The following is an 18985-nucleotide window of genomic DNA, read 5'->3' as shown; positions in this document are numbered from 1 at the left end:
TTGATTCCATCTGCTCTTGAAGTAGCTGGTCTTTGGACAGTTCTGTATTATTTCAAGCCCTAAGATGGTCGTTGTGCATGTCAAAGGATAGATTCCTTCCCTAAATCCTTCTTTAGCACTTCAACTTAACATCATTCAGTTTTCTGAGTTCATTTGCATCCTTTTTGGTACTTAGTGTCCTGTTCTCCAGTGCCAACCTATTCTATAAATATTTTAGGCTTCACCATAACCCCTTCACATAGAATGTAAGTGAAAAAAAGCAAGAAGCTCAGGTTTAGCTTCCAAGTTAGGATTCCATCAATGTACTCCATGGTTTCAGAATTCAGAGCATAAAAAAAGTCTTAAGATATGATTATTTCCCTTAGAGTGTTGTCTGCCTCTTTCCTGACTCAGTTTCTCAGTGTTTCATCACTGGAAGAGCTGTTTGTGTCTGCTTTTTAAGTCCTATTGCTGTGTGAATTTCAATCAACTCTAATTGAAACGATCCTCATAAGCCCTTTTCTCCATGTTTGTCCTCGAAAACACTCAGTAGCACACACAGTAGCTGTAATTTTGAGTGCCCCATGAGTTTCAGTATGAATTTGAGAGATAACATCCTTTGTTACTGCAGTGATGTCTTTCCTCCATGACTTTTCTGGGAAACAGCATATACCTTTTATGGTATTCTGCCTAGAATACATCACAGTAGCATTAATTTGAGTAACATTTAATCTGTCAATCGTGTTGCTCAGAATGTTATAGTAGAAATTGCAGGCTAAACTGTAGGTTAAGCAATGCTTTTTTGCCATAAGCCCAACCCCATTTTGGCTGAAAGAGGTTAAACAATGTGAGAGCCAGGTAATCTCAAGTGAATTATGGGAAAGAAGGAGTTAGGGGAGAGACAGTCAGACCTGTGTCATTAGAGCTGGAGGAGCTTATTAAAGATAGAAGAATCCAACATTATGAAAGATGACTTTCAAATGCCTTATGTTTTACAAATACTCATGTAGGTTCATGCTTCCATGACATCCAGTTTGCTGATCCAGATTGTTGCAGATCCAGTTTGTATTACTGATATCAAACCACCTGGCCAGCTTAAAGAAAGGGCTCTATTGTGGGATTATGGTTCACTTTCCTAAACCACGACCAAGCAGGGTTATCTCCAAATGACTGGATAATGTGCATTACTTCCTAACTGCATAGGAAATTTTACCATGACTTGTGCAGTTCATTTCCTGGAGGTGGCGCTTGAGCAGCGTGAGTTGCGTTTCATCATGTGCATGGTAAATGTAACACACCTTCAATGTGTTCTGACAGGAGAGTGAAAATCTAGCTGACGCTGAGGAGAGATGTGAAGGTCTCATCAAAAGTAAAATTCAGCTGGAAGCTAGAATTAAAGAACTTAATGAAAGAATGGAGGATGAAGAGGAGATGAATGCTGAATTGACAGCAAAGAAGAGGAAACTTGAGGATGAGTGCTCTGAGCTGAAGAAAGATATTGATGATCTTGAACTGACTCTGGCCAAAGTGGAAAAGGAAAAGCATGCGACAGAGAATAAGGTGATAGACAAATCAGGAAATTATTCTTCCCCAGACAGTTTTCCCAGACAGGTTTCAGTTTTGTGGGATGTTGCAGAGTTTCCTAAGTGCTCTCAATGGAAGTGATACGTGCCCTAGGCACAAACAGATATTGCCACTTAATTGCCTGTAACAGAAGAAATTTTGCTAAAATTATAACTTCCCATTAGGAAAAACATTTTTTTCATGGCATTTCAAAAAAAGTTAACAGCTTGTTGAGGTGTTTGATGGAGAATTTCCATACACTGCTATTTTCAGGCACAGTGTCTCTCCTGTGGATGGAGAACTAGTATGCTTGTGGGTGGCTCAATAGAGGATGGCTGTGTAGATCCTTTCTCCTCAATGAATGAGGAGAACTGATCTTCCAAATGCAGAATATTTTCTTATAATCCTCTTGTGTTTAAGAAGCCCAGATCTCAGCTAGGATGGCTATCCTTTCCTTTCTTGACTTGACTACACGACGAGAATTCCTGAATTCGAAGGATCAGGTTGTCATTAGCTCATTTATCTCCCAGTAAAAGCACTGATTTCTTTATATACGTCTCAACAATTAATGTGACAAATCAGAACTGAAATCTTAGAATTCAAAAGCCCACACCTGTGGTGACAGCATTCAGTCCTGCCATAGAAACAATACTAACAGAGATGTATTTACAGGTTAAGGTTTCCTTTACTGATTACACTGAAAACACTTCTGGATCCTAAGTTTGCAATTTTAGACACGTTAGACATTTCTATGCTAATGTTTAGAGGAAATCTAGATGGTGCTGGGTAGTAAGATAAGGACCACATAGCTAAAGCACCCAGCAGAGTGGACTTTCCTTATGGATACTGTCAGTCTTTCCCATCTGAATGAGACAAGTGGGAAGCAAACATCAGGCAGACTCATGCAGAGAGGCTGATATGTTCGAGATAAGGTTGTTGGTAGTACAGTGGTTCATGAAGAGCAGGGAATAATTTTCCAAAATAAAGCCACCAGAGCTGGTATGTCAACAGTGTCAAGGGCTCTAGACCTCAATTCATGATAATCTCTTAAAAGGCAGAAGATTCTTTGTGTATTGCCAAGTTACTTAAACTTTTATGGAAAATTTGACATACTGTGATTTGCTGTGATTTGCATTTGGTAGTATCTTCTAAACAACCTCAGTTGCTGAGAAATTACAGCTGTGTGCCTAGCAAATATATCACACGCAGAAAATGCATTTTTTGAACAAGAGCAACTCAGAGGCCTTCAGTAAATCCAAGCAGAGTACAGCTTGCAGGTACAAGTGAATGTCTAGCACATGTTACACTATAAAAACTGGCTGGGAGTCAAGACCAACTAAAGCAAGCATTTTTTACCACTTCAGGACCACGGTGGTATGACAGGCACGATACTGGTTACTACTCTCATCATAAAAAATGTAGACCTTCTGTGGAAATCACTTGACTCAGTCCATGCAAGATTTTGCAGAAGTGCTTTCACTGTGTTCTCAATCTGTCTGCTCTTATTACACCCCCTCATAGTATGGATGCTTGATGCCTAATAGGTTAAGAATCTGACTGAAGAGATGGCAGCTCTGGATGAAAATATTTCTAAACTCACCAAAGAGAAAAAGGCCCTCCAGGAGGCACACCAGCAGACACTGGATGACCTACAGGCTGAGGAGGACAAAGTCAGTACACTCACCAAAATCAAGACCAAACTGGAGCAGCAAGTAGATGATGTAAGACAAAAAAAAAAATGAAGTTGTACGGGTGGATGCTCTGACAGATCAGGAAAGAAATCTGATGTTGAGAGAGTAAACAACATTTAGAACAGCCAAGCCAGCTCTAACAATTTTACCTAATAACTTACAGGCAGTTGATAGGGTGTTGTGGAATCCAGTATATTTTCCATCTTTTCTTGGCTGTTTAATCTGTTCTCATCACTAGATATTTCAGCATTGTAGACTTTTGTACTACACATTTTAACCGATTAGCTTTAGCAGCTATCTGAGGCAGTTTGAGGGATTGTTGCAGATCTGTGTACTTTATGGGTCTAATCCAGAAAGCTATGGACTCTGGGAAATTGTCAGTGTTTTGCAATCTGTATGGTAGGAACTACAGTCACTGGAAATCTTTAATTTCTTTATTTTTGAATAGCTTGCATTTCATGTGTGCACGCCCAAGTTGTGATCAGCTTAACATCAAAAACCAAACCCTGATCATGTAGTAAGAGTGGGAGGAGATGAGAATATGTATAGGATCTGGTTGCTTCCCCTAGTTTTGATTTGCAACTCTATTTAAGATTTTTACATCAAGAATATTTACTATTGAAGTATATTTTATGTGTTTCAAAGTATGTTTTATGTGTTCTAGCTTGAAGGATCTCTGGAACAAGAGAGGAAACAGCGAATGGACCTTGAGAGAACAAAGAGAAAACTGGATGGGGATCTGAAAATGTCTCAAGATTCCATCATGGATTTGGAAAATGATAAGCAACAGATGGATGAAAGGCTAAAAAAGTATTGCACTGACTTATTCTCTAAATTCCAAAATTAATATTGTGTCTTAAGTATCTTGAATTCACATTCTTGTTCTTTAACAGAAAAGATTTTGAAATTAGCCACCTACAAAGTAAAATTGAGGATGAGCAGGCTCAAAGTTCTCAGCTGCAGAAGAAAATCAAGGAGCTTCAGGTAAAGTCTAAAGATATCTAAAGATAGTTTTAGAAGCTGAGTCCTGGTTTCTTGGGATTATCTGATATTTTCTTAGAATGTCATAGAGAAATATTATTCTGCACATAAAAAAACAATCAACATAGACTCGCAGTGCTGTTCCTGTCTGACAGCACTTTACAGAGGCTCTGATCTATAATCAGAGGTGAGTATGTAAGATTTCTTAAGCAGAGCTTATGGCAGGCTTCAAAAATGGCTAACATACTGAGTTAAAATAGTAGTGAAGCCATGAAGAATTACCTTTGTAAGAAAATTAAAGAAAGTTACATAATCAGCATAGAGATCACCATCTCAATGCAGAGCCAAGAAAAACAGTTCCTTTCAGTGATATCACCCCATGGTTACTTGTCCCAACATTCATTACGTTGTGTTTGCTGATGGAGACGACCTGACCTTCTGCAAATTCCTAAACAGCCCACATCATTTTACATTTTTTAGAGGCTCATCCATTATGCCTTTAGAAAAGTGCAGTTCTATGCCTGTCATTATATTAAAAAAATCCATTCTGAGCTATAATATTTAGTGAAATTTCAGATTTTCACAGAATCACAGAATCAAACAGATTGGAAGGGACCTCTGCAGATCATCTAGTCCAGCCGCCCCTAAAGCAGGTTCCCTACAGCAGGTTGCACAGGAAAGCGTCCAGGCAAGCTTGAATATTTTCAGAGGAGACTCCACCACCTCTCTGGGTAGCTTATTCTAGTGCTCTGTAATCCCCACTGCAAAGAAGTTTTTCCTCATGTTCAAATGGAAATTCCTGTTTTCTAGTTTGTACCCACTGCCCTTTATTCTGTCACTGGACACCACTAAAAAGAGCCTGGCACATCTGCTTGGCTCCTGCTCTTTAGATAGTTATAAGCACAGATAAGATCCTCTCCTCTAGGTTGAAGACCCCCAGCCTTTCCTCATAAGGGATATGATCCAGTCCCTGACCATCTTTGTAGATCTCCACTGGACTCTCCAGCAGTTCCCTGTCTTGGACTGAGGAACCCAGAACTGGACACAGTACTCCAGATGTGGCCTTACAGGGGCAGAGCAGAGGTGATAACCTCCTTCATGCTGCTGGCCACAGTCTTTGCAATGCACCCCAGGGTCCCATGGGCCTTCTTTGCCACGATGGCCAACCTCTTGTCACAGAATCACAGAATCACAGAATCACCCGGGTTGGAAGGGACCTCAAGGATCATGTAGTTCCAACCCCCCTGCCTAGCAGGGCCACCAAACACACACATTCAGATCAGGTTGCCCAGGACCCTGTCCAACCTGGCCTTAAACACATCCAAGGACGGGGCATCCACAACCTCCCTGGGCAGCCCGTTCCAGGGCCTAACCACTCTCCTTGTATAGAACTTCCCCCTAACATCCAACCTAAATCTTCCCTCCTTCAACTTGGATCCATTTCCCCTAGTCCTGCTGTTGTCAGCCCTTTTGAAGAGTTTACTCCCCTCCTGGGTGTAGGTTCCCTTCAGGTATTGATAGGCTGCAATGAGGTCACCCCGCAGCCTTCTCTTCTCCAGGCTGAACAAGCCCAACTCCCTCAGCCTGTCCTCATAGGGGAGGTGCTCCAGCCCCCTGATCATCTTAGTCGCCCTCCTCTGGACCCTTTCCAAAATCTCAATGTCTTTCTTGTACTGAGGGCTCCACACCTGGACACAGTACTCCAGATGGGGCCTCACAAGAGCCGAGTAGAGAGGGACGATCACCTCCCTGTCCCTGCTGACCACCCCTCTCCTGATGGAGCCCAGGATCCCATTTGCCTTTCGAGCTGCCAGAGCGCACTGCTGGCTCATGTTCAGTCTCTCGTCCATCAGGACCCCCAGGTCCTTCTCTGCCGAGCTGCTCTCAAGGACCGCTCCTCCCAGCCTGTACGGGTGCCTGGGGTTCTTCCGGCCCAAATGCAAAACCTTGCACTTTGCCGTGTTGAACCTCATTAGGTTCACCCGAGCCCAGCCCTCCAGCCTGTCGAGGTCCCTCTGAATGGCATCCCTTCCTTCCACCTCTTGTCCACCAGAACACCCAGATCCTTCTTTACAGACCTCCTTTCCAGCAGGCCAGCCCCTGACCTGTACTGATGCATGTGGTTATTCCTCCCCAGGTGCAAGACTCCACACTTGCTCTTGTTGATCAGGTTCCTCTGCACACAAATCTCAGTCTGTCCAGGCCTCGCTGAATGGCACACGGTCTTCTGCTGTGTCAGATCCACCTCCCAGCTTTGTCTCATCACCAAATTTGTTAAGGGTGCACTCCATCCCTTAACCCAGGTCACTGATGAAGATCAACAAGAGCAGATCCAGTACTGACTCTTGGGGAACAGTGCTAGCTAAAGACCTCCAATTAGACCATGAGCCACTAATCACAACTCTCTGAGCACTGCAAGTCGGCTGTTTCTCAGTCCAACTCACAGTCCACTCATCTATCCCACAGTTCCTAAGTTTACGTTCACTGTATTGAATGTCCTAGGACATAATTCAGTGAAATTTCTTGCAGTGCTTTACTCTCCTTGTTGATATAACAAAAGTGAGTATTTGTTCTTTATTCCTTAAAGCTTACTTTAGGTCTATTCAGACATTCTCATTTAAGCAATTAACTTTGCTAGGCTCGTACAGAAGAATTGGAGGAGGAAATTGAGGCTGAACGTGCAATCCGTGCAAAGACTGAAAAGCAGCAAGCTGACCTCTCCAGGGAGCTGGAGGAGATCAGTGAGCGCCTGGAGGAAGCAGGAGGGGCTACGGCAGCTCAGATTGAGATGAACAAGAAGCGTGAGGCAGAATTTCAGAAGATGCGCCGTGACCTGGAAGAGGCCACGCTGCAGCACGAAGCCACGGCTGCCGCCCTGCGGAAGAAGCATGCGGACAGCACAGCGGAGCTTGGGGAGCAGATCGACAACCTGCAACGAGTCAAGCAGAAGCTGGAGAAGGAGAAGAGTGAGCTGAAGATGGAGATTGATGACTTGGCCAGCAACATGGAATCTGTCTCCAAAGCTAAGGTTGGATTAAATATTTCTCGCCACTGCAGTTGTTTTTCTGAACAATTAAATGAGCTGATAGATATGCTCTCTATGTCTTAACAGAGCAATCTGGAAAAGATGTGCAGAGCTTTCGAAGACCAGTACAGTGAAGTCAGAACTAAAGATGAGGAGCATATGCGGCTAATTAATGATATGAACACCCAGAAAACACGTCTACAGACTGAGAATGGTGTGTCCTTAGATTAAATATAATTGTGCACTGCCAAGTATTTAAGTATGCTGCCTATATATTTTCTAACACATTCATTACTGGGTGATCTGAACAAAATTCAGACTGTAGAATTTCTTCCTGTGGGTAGTCAAGAAAACTCTGCCCAAAGGAACAAAGCAAGCCAAAAGAAGTGTTCTCAATCAAAATGAATGTGTGGGCCTGTGGTCAGTTCATTCCATTTCTTTCGATGCTAGCATATGCTATCTCTGACAGCTTTTTCCTGTCTGGTGAGAATGAAATTATAGAATCACAGAATCCACAGAGTTGGATGGAACCTTTAAAGGTCGTCTAGTCCAACTCCCCGGCAGTGAACAGAGACATCCACAGTTCAATCAGGTTGTTCAGAGCCTGTCCCTGAATTTTACTTTAAATCTTGTAATCTTTTTGTGTACGGCTAGCCTTTCTCATTTGTATGAATTTTCTATATGTCTCATGTTTCTAAAATAAAACATTTTCTTGTTAGGTGAACTAACTAGGCAACTGGAGGAGAAGGAGTCCTTGATTTCCCAGCTGACTAGAGGCAAACAGGCTATCACACAGCAGACAGAAGAGCTGAAGAGGCAACTAGAGGAAGAAAATAAGGTGATTTGTTTTAATTTGGTCCTTAAAATTGTAAAATAAATCAATGTGATAAAAGAATAAATGAGAGCTCCTCTGAGAAAAAGACATTAACAGTGAAACTTCAGAACTTTGCCTTGGAGTATAATGCAAGAAGAGACACTAGAAATTAAGTAAGACAATTTAAGCTCTTCTTACCATGCTTTCTGGAGTTCAAATACAGGAGAGAAGTGAATGTCTGTGTACGTGCCTTACTGCTGTGGGAAAGCCCTGATTCAAAGAATACAGCTGCAGCCAAAAAATAAGAAAAAGATCAGGAGTGAACTATCCAGGATTAGAAATGACAACATAGTGTCAAGTCTTCTCCATCTTCAGACAAACACTAAATTCTACCTGAAAAGCTTACAGGGAGACTTTTGGTGAGATTATTCCCACCTTTCCCACTGCAGCATTTACTGTATCTTGTCCTGAAGCACGTGGTGCTGCTGTGTTTGAGAGGCAGCGTCCCAAACAAACTGAACAAAATGGCCTGATCTTGATTAACATTATCAAGTCTGAAACACAGAGTCCCAAATACTGTTGACTTTTGTCCTTCAGCTACCCTAGCAAAATGGTCAGTGAGATGTGAAATTTTTCTCAAAATGCAATAAAAAGGTTCAGTCACAAATTGTCAATTTTTTGTCTGTTTTGACAGTTTGTATAATTCTAATTGTGCAGGCCAAGAACGCCCTGGCCCATGCCTTGCAGTCTGCCCGCCATGACTGTGAGTTGCTCCGGGAACAATACGACGAGGAGCAGGAAGCCAAGGGTGAGCTGCAGCGTGCCCTGTCCAAGGCCAACAGCGAAGTGGCCCAGTGGAGAACCAAATATGAGACGGACGCTATTCAGTGTATGGAGGAGCTGGAGGATGCCAAGTATGTGGAGGAATGGTCTTGAGCAAAAGATAATTATGTAAAAATATGAGAAGGAATTGGAGGACACCAGAATATGCTTATGGTGGGAATATGCACAGCATTGCGCTTTGTAATGTGTTGAGAGTGAAAAGGTGAGGGAGAAAAAAAGAGTTAAAGGAGGAGGGAGTAGATGTTTGGAAGAATCTCTGTAGAATGCAGAATTCCAGTGTATTAGTTATGGAGTTTAACATAATTGTTGAAAAATCATATTCTTCACACTGCCAGTACAGAAATTGTTTCTGCTTCCTCCCCATCTTGGTGTAGTTTACCCCTTAGATGCTCTTTTTTTCTGCACTGATTCCATCACACATATCACCTTTCTCCTAGATTTCTGGGGAATCCTCTTCCCATGTTACTTGTGTGTTCATATCTCTTTCTTTGTGTTCTCCCAGCCAATGCACCACTCCAGCATTCTTTGTGATCCGAGGCTCTTACTCAATGCTTTGTCCATAATATCACAGCTTTCTATGCTGGCTCTCTACTGTGCCAAACTCCCTGTCCATTTCCTCAGAATGACAGAATTTTCCTTTTCTTAGCACTGCTTGTCTCATCCTGCAGAAAGAAGCTTGCTCAGCGCCTGCAGGATTCAGAAGAGCAGACTGAGGCTGTCAATTCAAAGTGCGCTTCCCTGGAGAAGACAAAGCAGAGGCTGCAGGGAGAAGTGGATGATCTCACGATTGCTGTGGAGAGGTCGAATGCAGCCTGTGCAGCACTTGATAAAAAGCAGAAGAATTTTGACAAGGTTCGTTCAGAAAGGCTACTAGATATGAACATCATAAAAATTTGATAGGCCAGACCGAATTCTGAAAGTGTGAGGGTTCTGCACTCAACCTAAGATAAATTACATTTTATCTAAAGCAAAACTGTGGTAAGAAGCACGTAACACAACAAATAGTAATGAAAATGTCACAGTGTGAGTAACCCCAGGTAACCACATCAAAAAATAAAATAGCTTCTGATAGTTTTAAAAGCACAGTTTTCACGAGGGGGATTGGGAAGCTCTGTATCAAGTGGAAGACCAAGCAGAACGAGAAAGTTTTCAAATGCATACCAACAAGCCCTGACTTCCAGAAACTAAAGGGGGCTATAAGCAGGAAGGATACAGACTCTTTAGCAGGGTTTGTTATGACAGGACAAGGGGAAGTGGTTTCAAACTGAAATGTGGAATTTAGGTTGCTTATAAGAAAAAATATATACAATAAGGGTAGTGAAGCATTAGAACTGATTGCCCAAAGAGATGATGGATGTCTCTCCCTGGAGACATTCAAGATCAGGCTGGACCAGGCTCTCACCACTTGATCAAGCTGTAGATGTCCATGTTTTCTGTCCATTGAACTAAATAACCTTTAGAGATCTCTTCCAAGGCAAATGATTCTGTGATAATAATTTTATGACTTTTAGCTGATGCTTGTCTGTCAGCTTTGAGGGAAATTTAAGTAGTTATCACTGAAACAGCCACAGTACGTGTATCAGTGAATAGATTGCCACAGGCAAAGATTACTGCAAAGCAAAAGATTGCAAGACAAACCACGTCTCTTAGGTTCTTATATTATAAATGTGCAGGGACAGGCGTACTGCAAAATGGATCACTCCTGTGCACTGATAGTTCCTGTCACTCTAGGTCATGGCTGAATGGAAGCAGAAGTACCAGGAGTGTCAAGCTGAGCTGGAAGCTGCCCAGAAGGAGTCTCGCACCCTTAGCACTGAGATCTTCCGTATGAAGAATGCCTATGAAGAAGTGCTTGACCAGGTTGAGACTGCCAGACGGGAGAACAAGAACCTTCAGCGTAAGTTCAGATCTCTGTCAGCTGGGATCCACAATTAAATGTTTCTGTCAGTAAACAGGGGAACCTCAATTTCAGGCCGTTAGGTTGCTGTATTCCTTTGTCCCACCACTGTGATAATGTGGTCAAGGAAGGATGAGTTGCTGCATTCTCCAGTAACACCACTTTGTGCTGTACCAGACGAGGAAAGACCTTGCTGTAATGCTAAATCAAAACATCCCTTTGAAAAGAGAAGTCAAGAAAGGAAGTGAAATAAGTATTAGAACCATTAGAGAAATTCATAGATTCAGAAAGCAATAAGGGAGCAAATGCGTTCCCTTGGGAGAAATTTGACATAGTCTTACAAAACACAAAGGAGCAAACTAGGAATTGGGCTTGGTGACCCTTATGGGTCCCTTCGGTTGGAAATATCTAAGTAATTTTGTCAGGACGGTATCTCTGATAAAAGCAGATTTTATTTGCAATTGCAATGGCAGGCATCCAGCAAGCAGGAGCGCCTGTGGACACAACGTGACAGCCTTGTTATCTGGTGTCAGTCAGCAGCCATCCTGTTGTTTCCAAGAAGTCTCGGTGCTCTCCTTGCCGTATTGATATGGTGATTTTCTTTAAAGTCATCATCGTTAAACAAAGAGCACTGGGGGATGATGCCAGGCCTTCCAATGTCTCTTCAGGTGCTTCTTCGGGCATGCCATGGCTTGTTCTCTGGTTTGATCTCGTGCAGGATATTCTTGCAGTGTGTATAACAAAGTATACATCTATACATCTATATACAGAGTGTGCGTTCCTGGGAAAGTTCGTCTATACGATAAGTGATGTAAACTTATCAGAGATCTTCCCCCAAGTTAAGTAGAAGGACTCCCAAAAAGAACTATGATAGCGGAGACCATGAAATAAAAACAATATTATCCAATTCTAATGCAGAAACAACATTTGATTCCCACACTTCCAACTCAGGATATTATACTATTTTCTGATTCTACGAAAATGAGAACATGTGATGTACATCTCAGGTAGCCCACTCAAATAGTTGAGGGTTCAGCAGCTTGAATGTCTGGAAGTTATGGAGGCTACTGTTCTGGGTTCCTAGTTGCAGGGAATTTCTGCTACTTCTAGCATCCTTGCTCTTTTTCAGATATATCAAAGACAAGGGAATTAGTGTTTCCAGGAACCTGTTCTGTCAGAAAACTCAGTCTGGTTTCAGGGCAAATGCTCTGAAGGCTAGAACATTCCCACTGAATGTCAAGTAATTTCTGATGAAATTCACTTGGAATTATCTGTTGTTTAGCCATCAGCAAGAGAAACAAAAGAAGGAGCATGTACCTGTGACAATGATTAAGAAAACTATAGTAAAGCATCTTAATTCAATCAGCTTTTAAAAAATACATATATCTTGAGTTCACATTGTACCTTCACAATGTCCAGCCAATTTTGACCTAGTCCAGATCATTAAATTCCTTGCTTTTAAGCCAGTCACTTACTCTAGAGCACTGTATGCAGATTCCTAGAATATCTATTTTCACCAAAGCTGTTTTAATCAATTTATATGCAAACCAGAAACACTGGGTTTCTCATTACAAGTTCATAGAACTGAAACTCTGCTGAGAAGGGCAATGCAATACAGTGGATTCAAATTGGTCTGTCAGACAAGGTCTGGAGCCCCCGGTCCAAAAAAGACAGGGAGCTGCTGGAGAGGGTCCAGAGGAGGGCCACTAGGATGATAAGGGGACTGGAGCATCCCCCCTATAAAGACAGGCTGAGGGAGCTGGGCTTGTTCAGCCTGGAGAAGAGAAGGCTGTGGGGTGAGCTAACTGCAGCCTTTCAATACCTAAAGGGAGCTTACAGAGGGGAGGGGAATCAACTCTTTGAAATGGTTGATATGTGTAGGACGAGGGGAAATGGTTTTAAGTTGAGGGAGGGGAGATTGAGGCTGGATGTCAGGGAGAAGTTCTTTACAGAGAGAGTGGTGAGGAGCTGGAACAGGTGCCCAGAGAGGCTGTGGATGCCCCGTCCATCCCTGGAGGTGTTCAAGGCCAGCTTGGATGGGGGGGGCCCTGGGCAGCCTGGTCTGGTATTGACTGTGGAGGTTGGTGGCCCTGCATGTGGCTGGGGGGTTGGAGATTCATGATCCTTGAGGTCCCTTCCAACCCTGGCCATTCTGTGATTCTGTGATTAACCCAGAGGTGCTTCTATGTTTCTGGTACACTGAAGCTTTGCCTCTTCCCAAGCTTTTATTTCTTATGGTTTTCCCACAAAACTCAGGCTGTGTAACTTTCTTTTCTGTTCAGATGATCACAAGGTCACCTATGAGCACATGCCTACAGCTCATGACAATATTCTACTTCTTGATGACTTCTAGTGCCATCACTGTACTTCCCCTGCTCCACACCATTATAATCCCATTCGTGGATAGGCACCAAATTAACTGAATCTGCAGAAACAATGATAAAAACAGATACTCGTTTTTTTCAGACCACTTCAATCACTGCCATTAGAAAAAAACTTGGAGGGTTGTTTTCTATTTCCTGATTGGAGCATTGAGCAGCTGTGGCACAACAGATTGGCATTTAGTAAGTGAATTAACTGTGTAAAGCAAACGGAATTTAGTTCTTTTATGTGGAGCTGAATGTTCCCTGGGGAGTATTTTAGAATAAAATCAAACTGGACTGTCTCTGGAGACTTAATTTCCGAATCCAGAAGTAACTGATTGCTCTCTGAGCTCTCTCCACTTGGTTCTCCTCATTTTTAAAATTGCACACTGAATTGGAAATAGCAGCTAATCAGAAATAAAGACTGCACATGATACAAGACCTGTTATTTCTTCTCACTGTCACTTCCTAGTATATTATTATCTCTTCCATCAATCCCACTGCCAAAAAGCAATTGCAGGTGCCAATGACAACATTATTTAAGATGAACTCAGTGTGCATTTTCTGTGTTTCAGAGGAAATTTCTGATCTTACTGAACAGCTTGCTGAAACTGGAAAAGCTAATCATGGACTGGAGAAAGCAAAGAAGCAAACTGAGCAAGAAAAATATGACCTTCAAGCAGCGTTAGAAGAAGCAGAGGCAAGTGTCTCAGTAAGAGGGCTTGTTTTCAGAGAGATCATGGATGGAGAAAATATGGAGATTATACACCCCTGTTTATCCTGATAGTGCCACGAAGGTGCAGTATGAGATCACAAACAGAACAACTAACAGGGCCTGTCCCTCTCCTGCACCAATGTGGCACAGCTTGTTGTGCTGTCATGAGCAAAAAACTCAGTCTAAAACTGAGCTCATTTTGCACTACTAGTTTGTTCTGCTCTTCTGAAAAGCTACAGAAAGGTCGTTTGAGTTTCGAGAATCTATTTTTGTTCCTTAGTCAAATTGCTGTAGGTTATTCAGAGCCTTGTTTAACTGTTCCCTGCAATTTCCAAGGAAGGAGATTTCATAGTAGGACAACCTTTGCCCTTGCTGTGTAGAATCATAAGATCATTAGGATTGGAGAAGGCCTCTAAGATCATGTAGTCCATCTGCTCCCCTACCACCTGCACTGCCCAATTAACCATGCCCCTAGGTACTATACCGACCTTTTCCTAAAACACCTGTAGGGCTGTGACTTAACCACTACCGTAGGTATCCTGTGACAATGCCGGACCACTCTTTCTGACATAAAATTCTTCCTGGTATTTGTTGCAAGAGGGCATCAAGCTCCTTTGCGGGTGTGGCGAAAGAGGTGCAGACTCCTTCGCTGGTGAAGAACAAAGGCGCCTTGTGGGTGTTTACGTCCGGCTCAAGTTATTGTTGAGCTTTATCACTCATTAGCAATACAACGGTCATCTTTATCCCACATCTCCTCCTTTTCTGATAATAAAATAAGAAGAAAAAATATCAGAAACAATTCTAGAGTTAGCAAACTCAAATTAACACACTGGACAAACGATGGGCTCTTTAGAATGCCAACAGTAGTTCATGTTGACCAATTCCCAATGATTCCAGTCCTTATGATTTCTTGGTGAGACCGCTTGACAAACAAGGTGTGACTTGATGGTGAGCATTCAAACCGCTGCTGGCAGTGCAGTGATCACGTTACAGCCGGCGCTGAGACGGCTGGCTCACCCTGCATGCAGGCACCCATCTCGGACCTGTTAAGACACAAGCACAGCCTTGGCCCCATGTTATCAACCCCCTGTTCGCTGATTAGAATTCAGACTTTTTTACCATAACCTATGTAAGCTCTTTCCTTGACATGAGTTAAAGCATTTTGACCAAAATGCCTGTAAATTGGGTGGCCCTCAGTTGTCCACCCATTTACAAAATTAAGAACATAACATGCTTCAGCTATTCTTTCCCAAGGGGTCATAACCACACTCCCCCTTTTTTGTTTATTAGCAAACTATTACCACACTATAAAATAATAGCACCAATTATATTAATAACATAGTCATCATAACTCAATCAAAGCCTCAATTGATTACACACTAAACATAAGAGTTTCATAGAAGGTCACGATTTGTTGAGTCGATATATGCACACTCACTCAGGCGTTTATTTTAGACAATTCTGTAAGTGGGAAATGGAAACTTTCTAAGATAATGTATTGCTACTTATTGACCCCTGCGAGATGGCAAACCACCGGAAGGAGAGGGAAGAAACACTGACAGTGGATGTGATAGGCAGTGCCAGCAGGGCGTCCCCTACTTCAAAGTGTGCTTTTCTCACCCACTGCAGACTCTCTCCTGCTTTTGTTCTTCTCAGGGTCTGCAGGGTTTTTTCCACTTGTGCTCCACGTCTGCAGGCCAGTGCATGATATGGAGCCCAGGTGGAACACCTGCTTGCAAAACAGAACAAACCACTAAATTAGATTTCTCTACAAAACAAAATACAGAAAGTTTTTTACAGCTATAATCTTATCCTGGGTCCTTCCAGGTCCTGAATAATTCTTGATGTAGCACAGAGTAAGAGGCACCCTTATCAGAAAACAAAACTTTTTACCCTGCTTCCCCAACTGCTTTCACTCCAGTGGAAGTGAAACTCTCCCTTAACCCAGGCTCTCCCTTACCTCAAGTGCAGTGTCCATAAACAGAATTCAGCATGAAGATGCAAGTGAAGGCAAACTTCTACTGAGCATAACGCTTGGCTTTCCTGTCAATTTAGTGTTTTCACATTTTGTTATCTCCGCAGTGTAAACATAACTCTCAGTGTCCAGACTCTGTGGTATTGGAGGCATTTTTCTAAGCTGTCTTGTTACCAAATTACTGATTACTATGCAGATAAGGTATAACTCCTGTATATAAAAAGAGCAGTCTGCTTTTTAAGAGCTAGGCCTTTTCTAAAGTTGTACAATAAGACAAGCACATCCGTGTTACTAACTGTGAAGTGACAAAATTCTGCATGGGCATTTCTCAGCAATGAACATTTCAGAGACAAATAATATTATTTCAACACTACCAGGGCTCTCTAGAACACGAAGAAGGAAAAATTTTGCGTGTTCAGCTGGAGCTGAACCAAGTGAAGTCAGATGTTGACAGAAGGAGTGCAGAGAAAGATGAGGAAATTCAACAGCTGAAGAAGAATCATCAGCGGGTATTAGAGTCTATGCAAACCACGTTGGATGCTGAGATTAGAAGCAGAAATGATGCTTTGAGGCTGAAAAAGAAGATGGAGGGAGATCTGAATGACATGGAGATACAGCTGAGCCGTGCCAACTGTCAGGTAGCAGAGACACAAAAGCATCTCAAAGGCGTGCAAGGGCAACTCAAGGTAGGGACCGCAAGGGCATCTGTCCAACAAGGTCTTTGACACTATTTCTGCTTTCCTCTGAGTCTTATCATGCCTTCAACTTCAAAGGATTCCCAGCTCCATCTAGATGATGCTTTGAGAGAGAATGATGACCTGAAGGAGCAGCTTGCCGTGGTAGAGCGCAGGAATAATCTGATGATGACAGAACTTGAGCAGATGCGAGCTGCCCTCGAGCAGACAGAGCGAGCCCGCAAAGTTTCCGAGCAGGAGCTGACAGATGCCAGTGAGCGAGTGCAGATTCTCCATTCTCAGGTATTTGTTTTATAATATGCATATTGGACTGGTATGAAATGGGATGGGAACGACCTGTCCTTGGACTGTCCCAACAGAACACAAGCCTCCTAAACACCAAGAAGAAACTAGAAGTGGACATTACTCATCTACAGAATGAAGTTGAAGATAGCATTCAGGAAGCCAGAAATGCAGAGGAAAAGGCAAAGAAAGCAATCACAGATGTAAGTACTTTTGCTTGTCTCACTCTATTTTATACTATTGCAGTGACATTTACACCTTAGAGAGGCAGCAGTGAGGTGAGAGAGAATTGATTCTTCAACTTAGGAACAGAAAATATCAGTGACACACAAGCCCTCCCACCTGCACCTTTTGCACAGCCTCTGCTCTACTGCTTGCTGTGGAAGAACCTTTCAGTCAAGTTAATCTACTCATGTTCTGCAGCAGTCTATACTGAAAAAGCATCCTGTCTCCTCTTTCTGATACTCACATTCACTTTTGCAATGGATGTAATAGACAGCAAAAGCCAGATGGTGGCAAAATTGAAACAGGAAGAGAGTAAGTCCCATCTAAATATTGCAGAAAAACAGGATTTGAGACTAAAAATCATACATGCTTCTCTATGTAAAAAATATAAAAAAAAATAAAAAGGCATAATAGAAATGTTTAATTTAAACAAGGAAATTGTTCATGGCATCAAAAGAACCGAGTCTTAGAACTATCTAGAAAAGGTATATGAAAATAAAACAGAAAATGCTTATTCTTTTGCATCACATTGTGGCACACCTGAAGCAATGTGTGCAGCTGTGGTTCCTTCACAGTAAGAGTGCTCTAGGTTCTCCTTTGGCCTCCGTATCCTTTTCGTGAAACAGTGGTGACAGCTATCCACCCCGTAGTCTGAAGAGCCCAACAGACACAAACTCTTCATTGATGTTCAGGAGAACCTCAGAGTCATTCCACTGGTAAAAGCTGCTTAGGAGTCTGGATGTCAGGCAGACTTAGGTACCAAACAGTGATTTATTCACAGTCAGCAGAGCGCTTGCTGGTGATACTTCAAGATGCCACTAACTTCCACTTTCATTTAAAAACTTTGACTCCTTTGTCATTTGGCTGTCTTATTTTTATTCTTGTTATCAAACCCTGCCCAATTCCCAAGTCAGAGTAGCTTTTGAAATACAGATATCAAGAAATTGTGATTCTTTATATGACAGACCCTTAACACAATCATAGGCAGCTGACTGAGAATGTGGAGAATCATTTGTCACTGAGCATTTCTCCCAAAGAAGGCACAGAACCGCCAATGATATGGAGATGTATTCATAACATAACTCTGCATTACAACCAGGCAGCCATGATGGCAGAAGAGCTGAAGAGGGAGCAGGACACCAGTGCTCACTTGGAGAGAATGAAGAGGAATCTGGAACAAATGGTGAAGGATCTGCAGCACCGTCTGGATGAAGCTGAGCAGCTGGCATTGAAGGGTGGAAAGAAGCAACTCCAGAAACTAGAGGCTAGGGTATGGTGGAGATGGGGGTAGACTAAGGTCAATGTCTTTAGCTGGACCTTGGCTGCTAGAATATCTTGGAAAGACAGGGATCTCCATCAGATTTGATGAGGGTTACACTTAGTGAAGTGTCGCACTGCAAGTAAGGACCTTGAGAATGACCTCATAAAACCTGAATGAAATGGTGGCAGACAAACACCAGTATAGGCATACATCTAGAGAAAAACAATTTAAAACATGTTCATGTGGGGATGAACTTGGAACTGACACTACAGCTCAGCAAGGAGAGGTCTCAGTACATGATGGGCCTTAGAAACTGTGTTCTCAGTGTACAGAGAAAACAGAATGCTAAATTAAAAAAAAAAAAAAAGAGAGATGGGCTTTATTAGGAAATGCACTGAGACCACAGGTGGAGAGTATCACTTGCCACTGTGTGTACATTGTGCAGTTCTGGTGTCTGCATCTCAAGAAGGACCTACAACTTAGAGAAGGACCCATACTTAGAGAAGTATCCAGGGGTGAGAAATTTTGATGAGAAACACACAAGGCTAAGACTCTTCAGTTTGGAGAGGAGATGGCTGAGAAGAATGTGATCAAAGTTTACAGAATCATGAAAACAGTAAAGAAGATGAATTTGGGATGGTTAGGAATCAAAATACAGTCTATGATTAGACAAATA

General features: G+C 42.4%; 1 protein-coding gene across 1 annotated transcript in view; it reads left to right on the top strand.

Moving 5' to 3' along the window:
- Positions 1–18985, top strand: part of LOC122168143 (myosin-1B-like) — a 40405-nt gene that overhangs the window by 19303 nt on the left and 2117 nt on the right. Inside the window, exons 21-35 of the mRNA XM_042833221.1 lie at positions 1297–1539; positions 3087–3263; positions 3898–4043; positions 4127–4217; positions 6853–7242; positions 7327–7453; positions 7959–8077; positions 8771–8967; positions 9565–9748; positions 10628–10793; positions 13732–13856; positions 16224–16532; positions 16620–16823; positions 16901–17026; positions 18148–18318. Of these exons, the coding sequence (XP_042689155.1) occupies positions 1297–1539; positions 3087–3263; positions 3898–4043; positions 4127–4217; positions 6853–7242; positions 7327–7453; positions 7959–8077; positions 8771–8967; positions 9565–9748; positions 10628–10793; positions 13732–13856; positions 16224–16532; positions 16620–16823; positions 16901–17026; positions 18148–18318 (2775 nt within the window). The remainder of the gene's footprint in view (positions 1–1296; positions 1540–3086; positions 3264–3897; positions 4044–4126; positions 4218–6852; positions 7243–7326; positions 7454–7958; positions 8078–8770; positions 8968–9564; positions 9749–10627; positions 10794–13731; positions 13857–16223; positions 16533–16619; positions 16824–16900; positions 17027–18147; positions 18319–18985) is intronic.

The sequence above is a fragment of the Centrocercus urophasianus genome, unplaced genomic scaffold, assembly GCF_019232065.1.
Source record: "Centrocercus urophasianus isolate 14NV4802_14NV808 unplaced genomic scaffold, USGS_Curo_1.0 seq_41, whole genome shotgun sequence".
Lineage (NCBI taxonomy): Eukaryota > Metazoa > Chordata > Aves > Galliformes > Phasianidae > Centrocercus > Centrocercus urophasianus.
The sequence above is the reverse complement of the archived record's forward strand: the minus strand, read 5'-3'. Positions and strand labels throughout refer to the sequence as shown.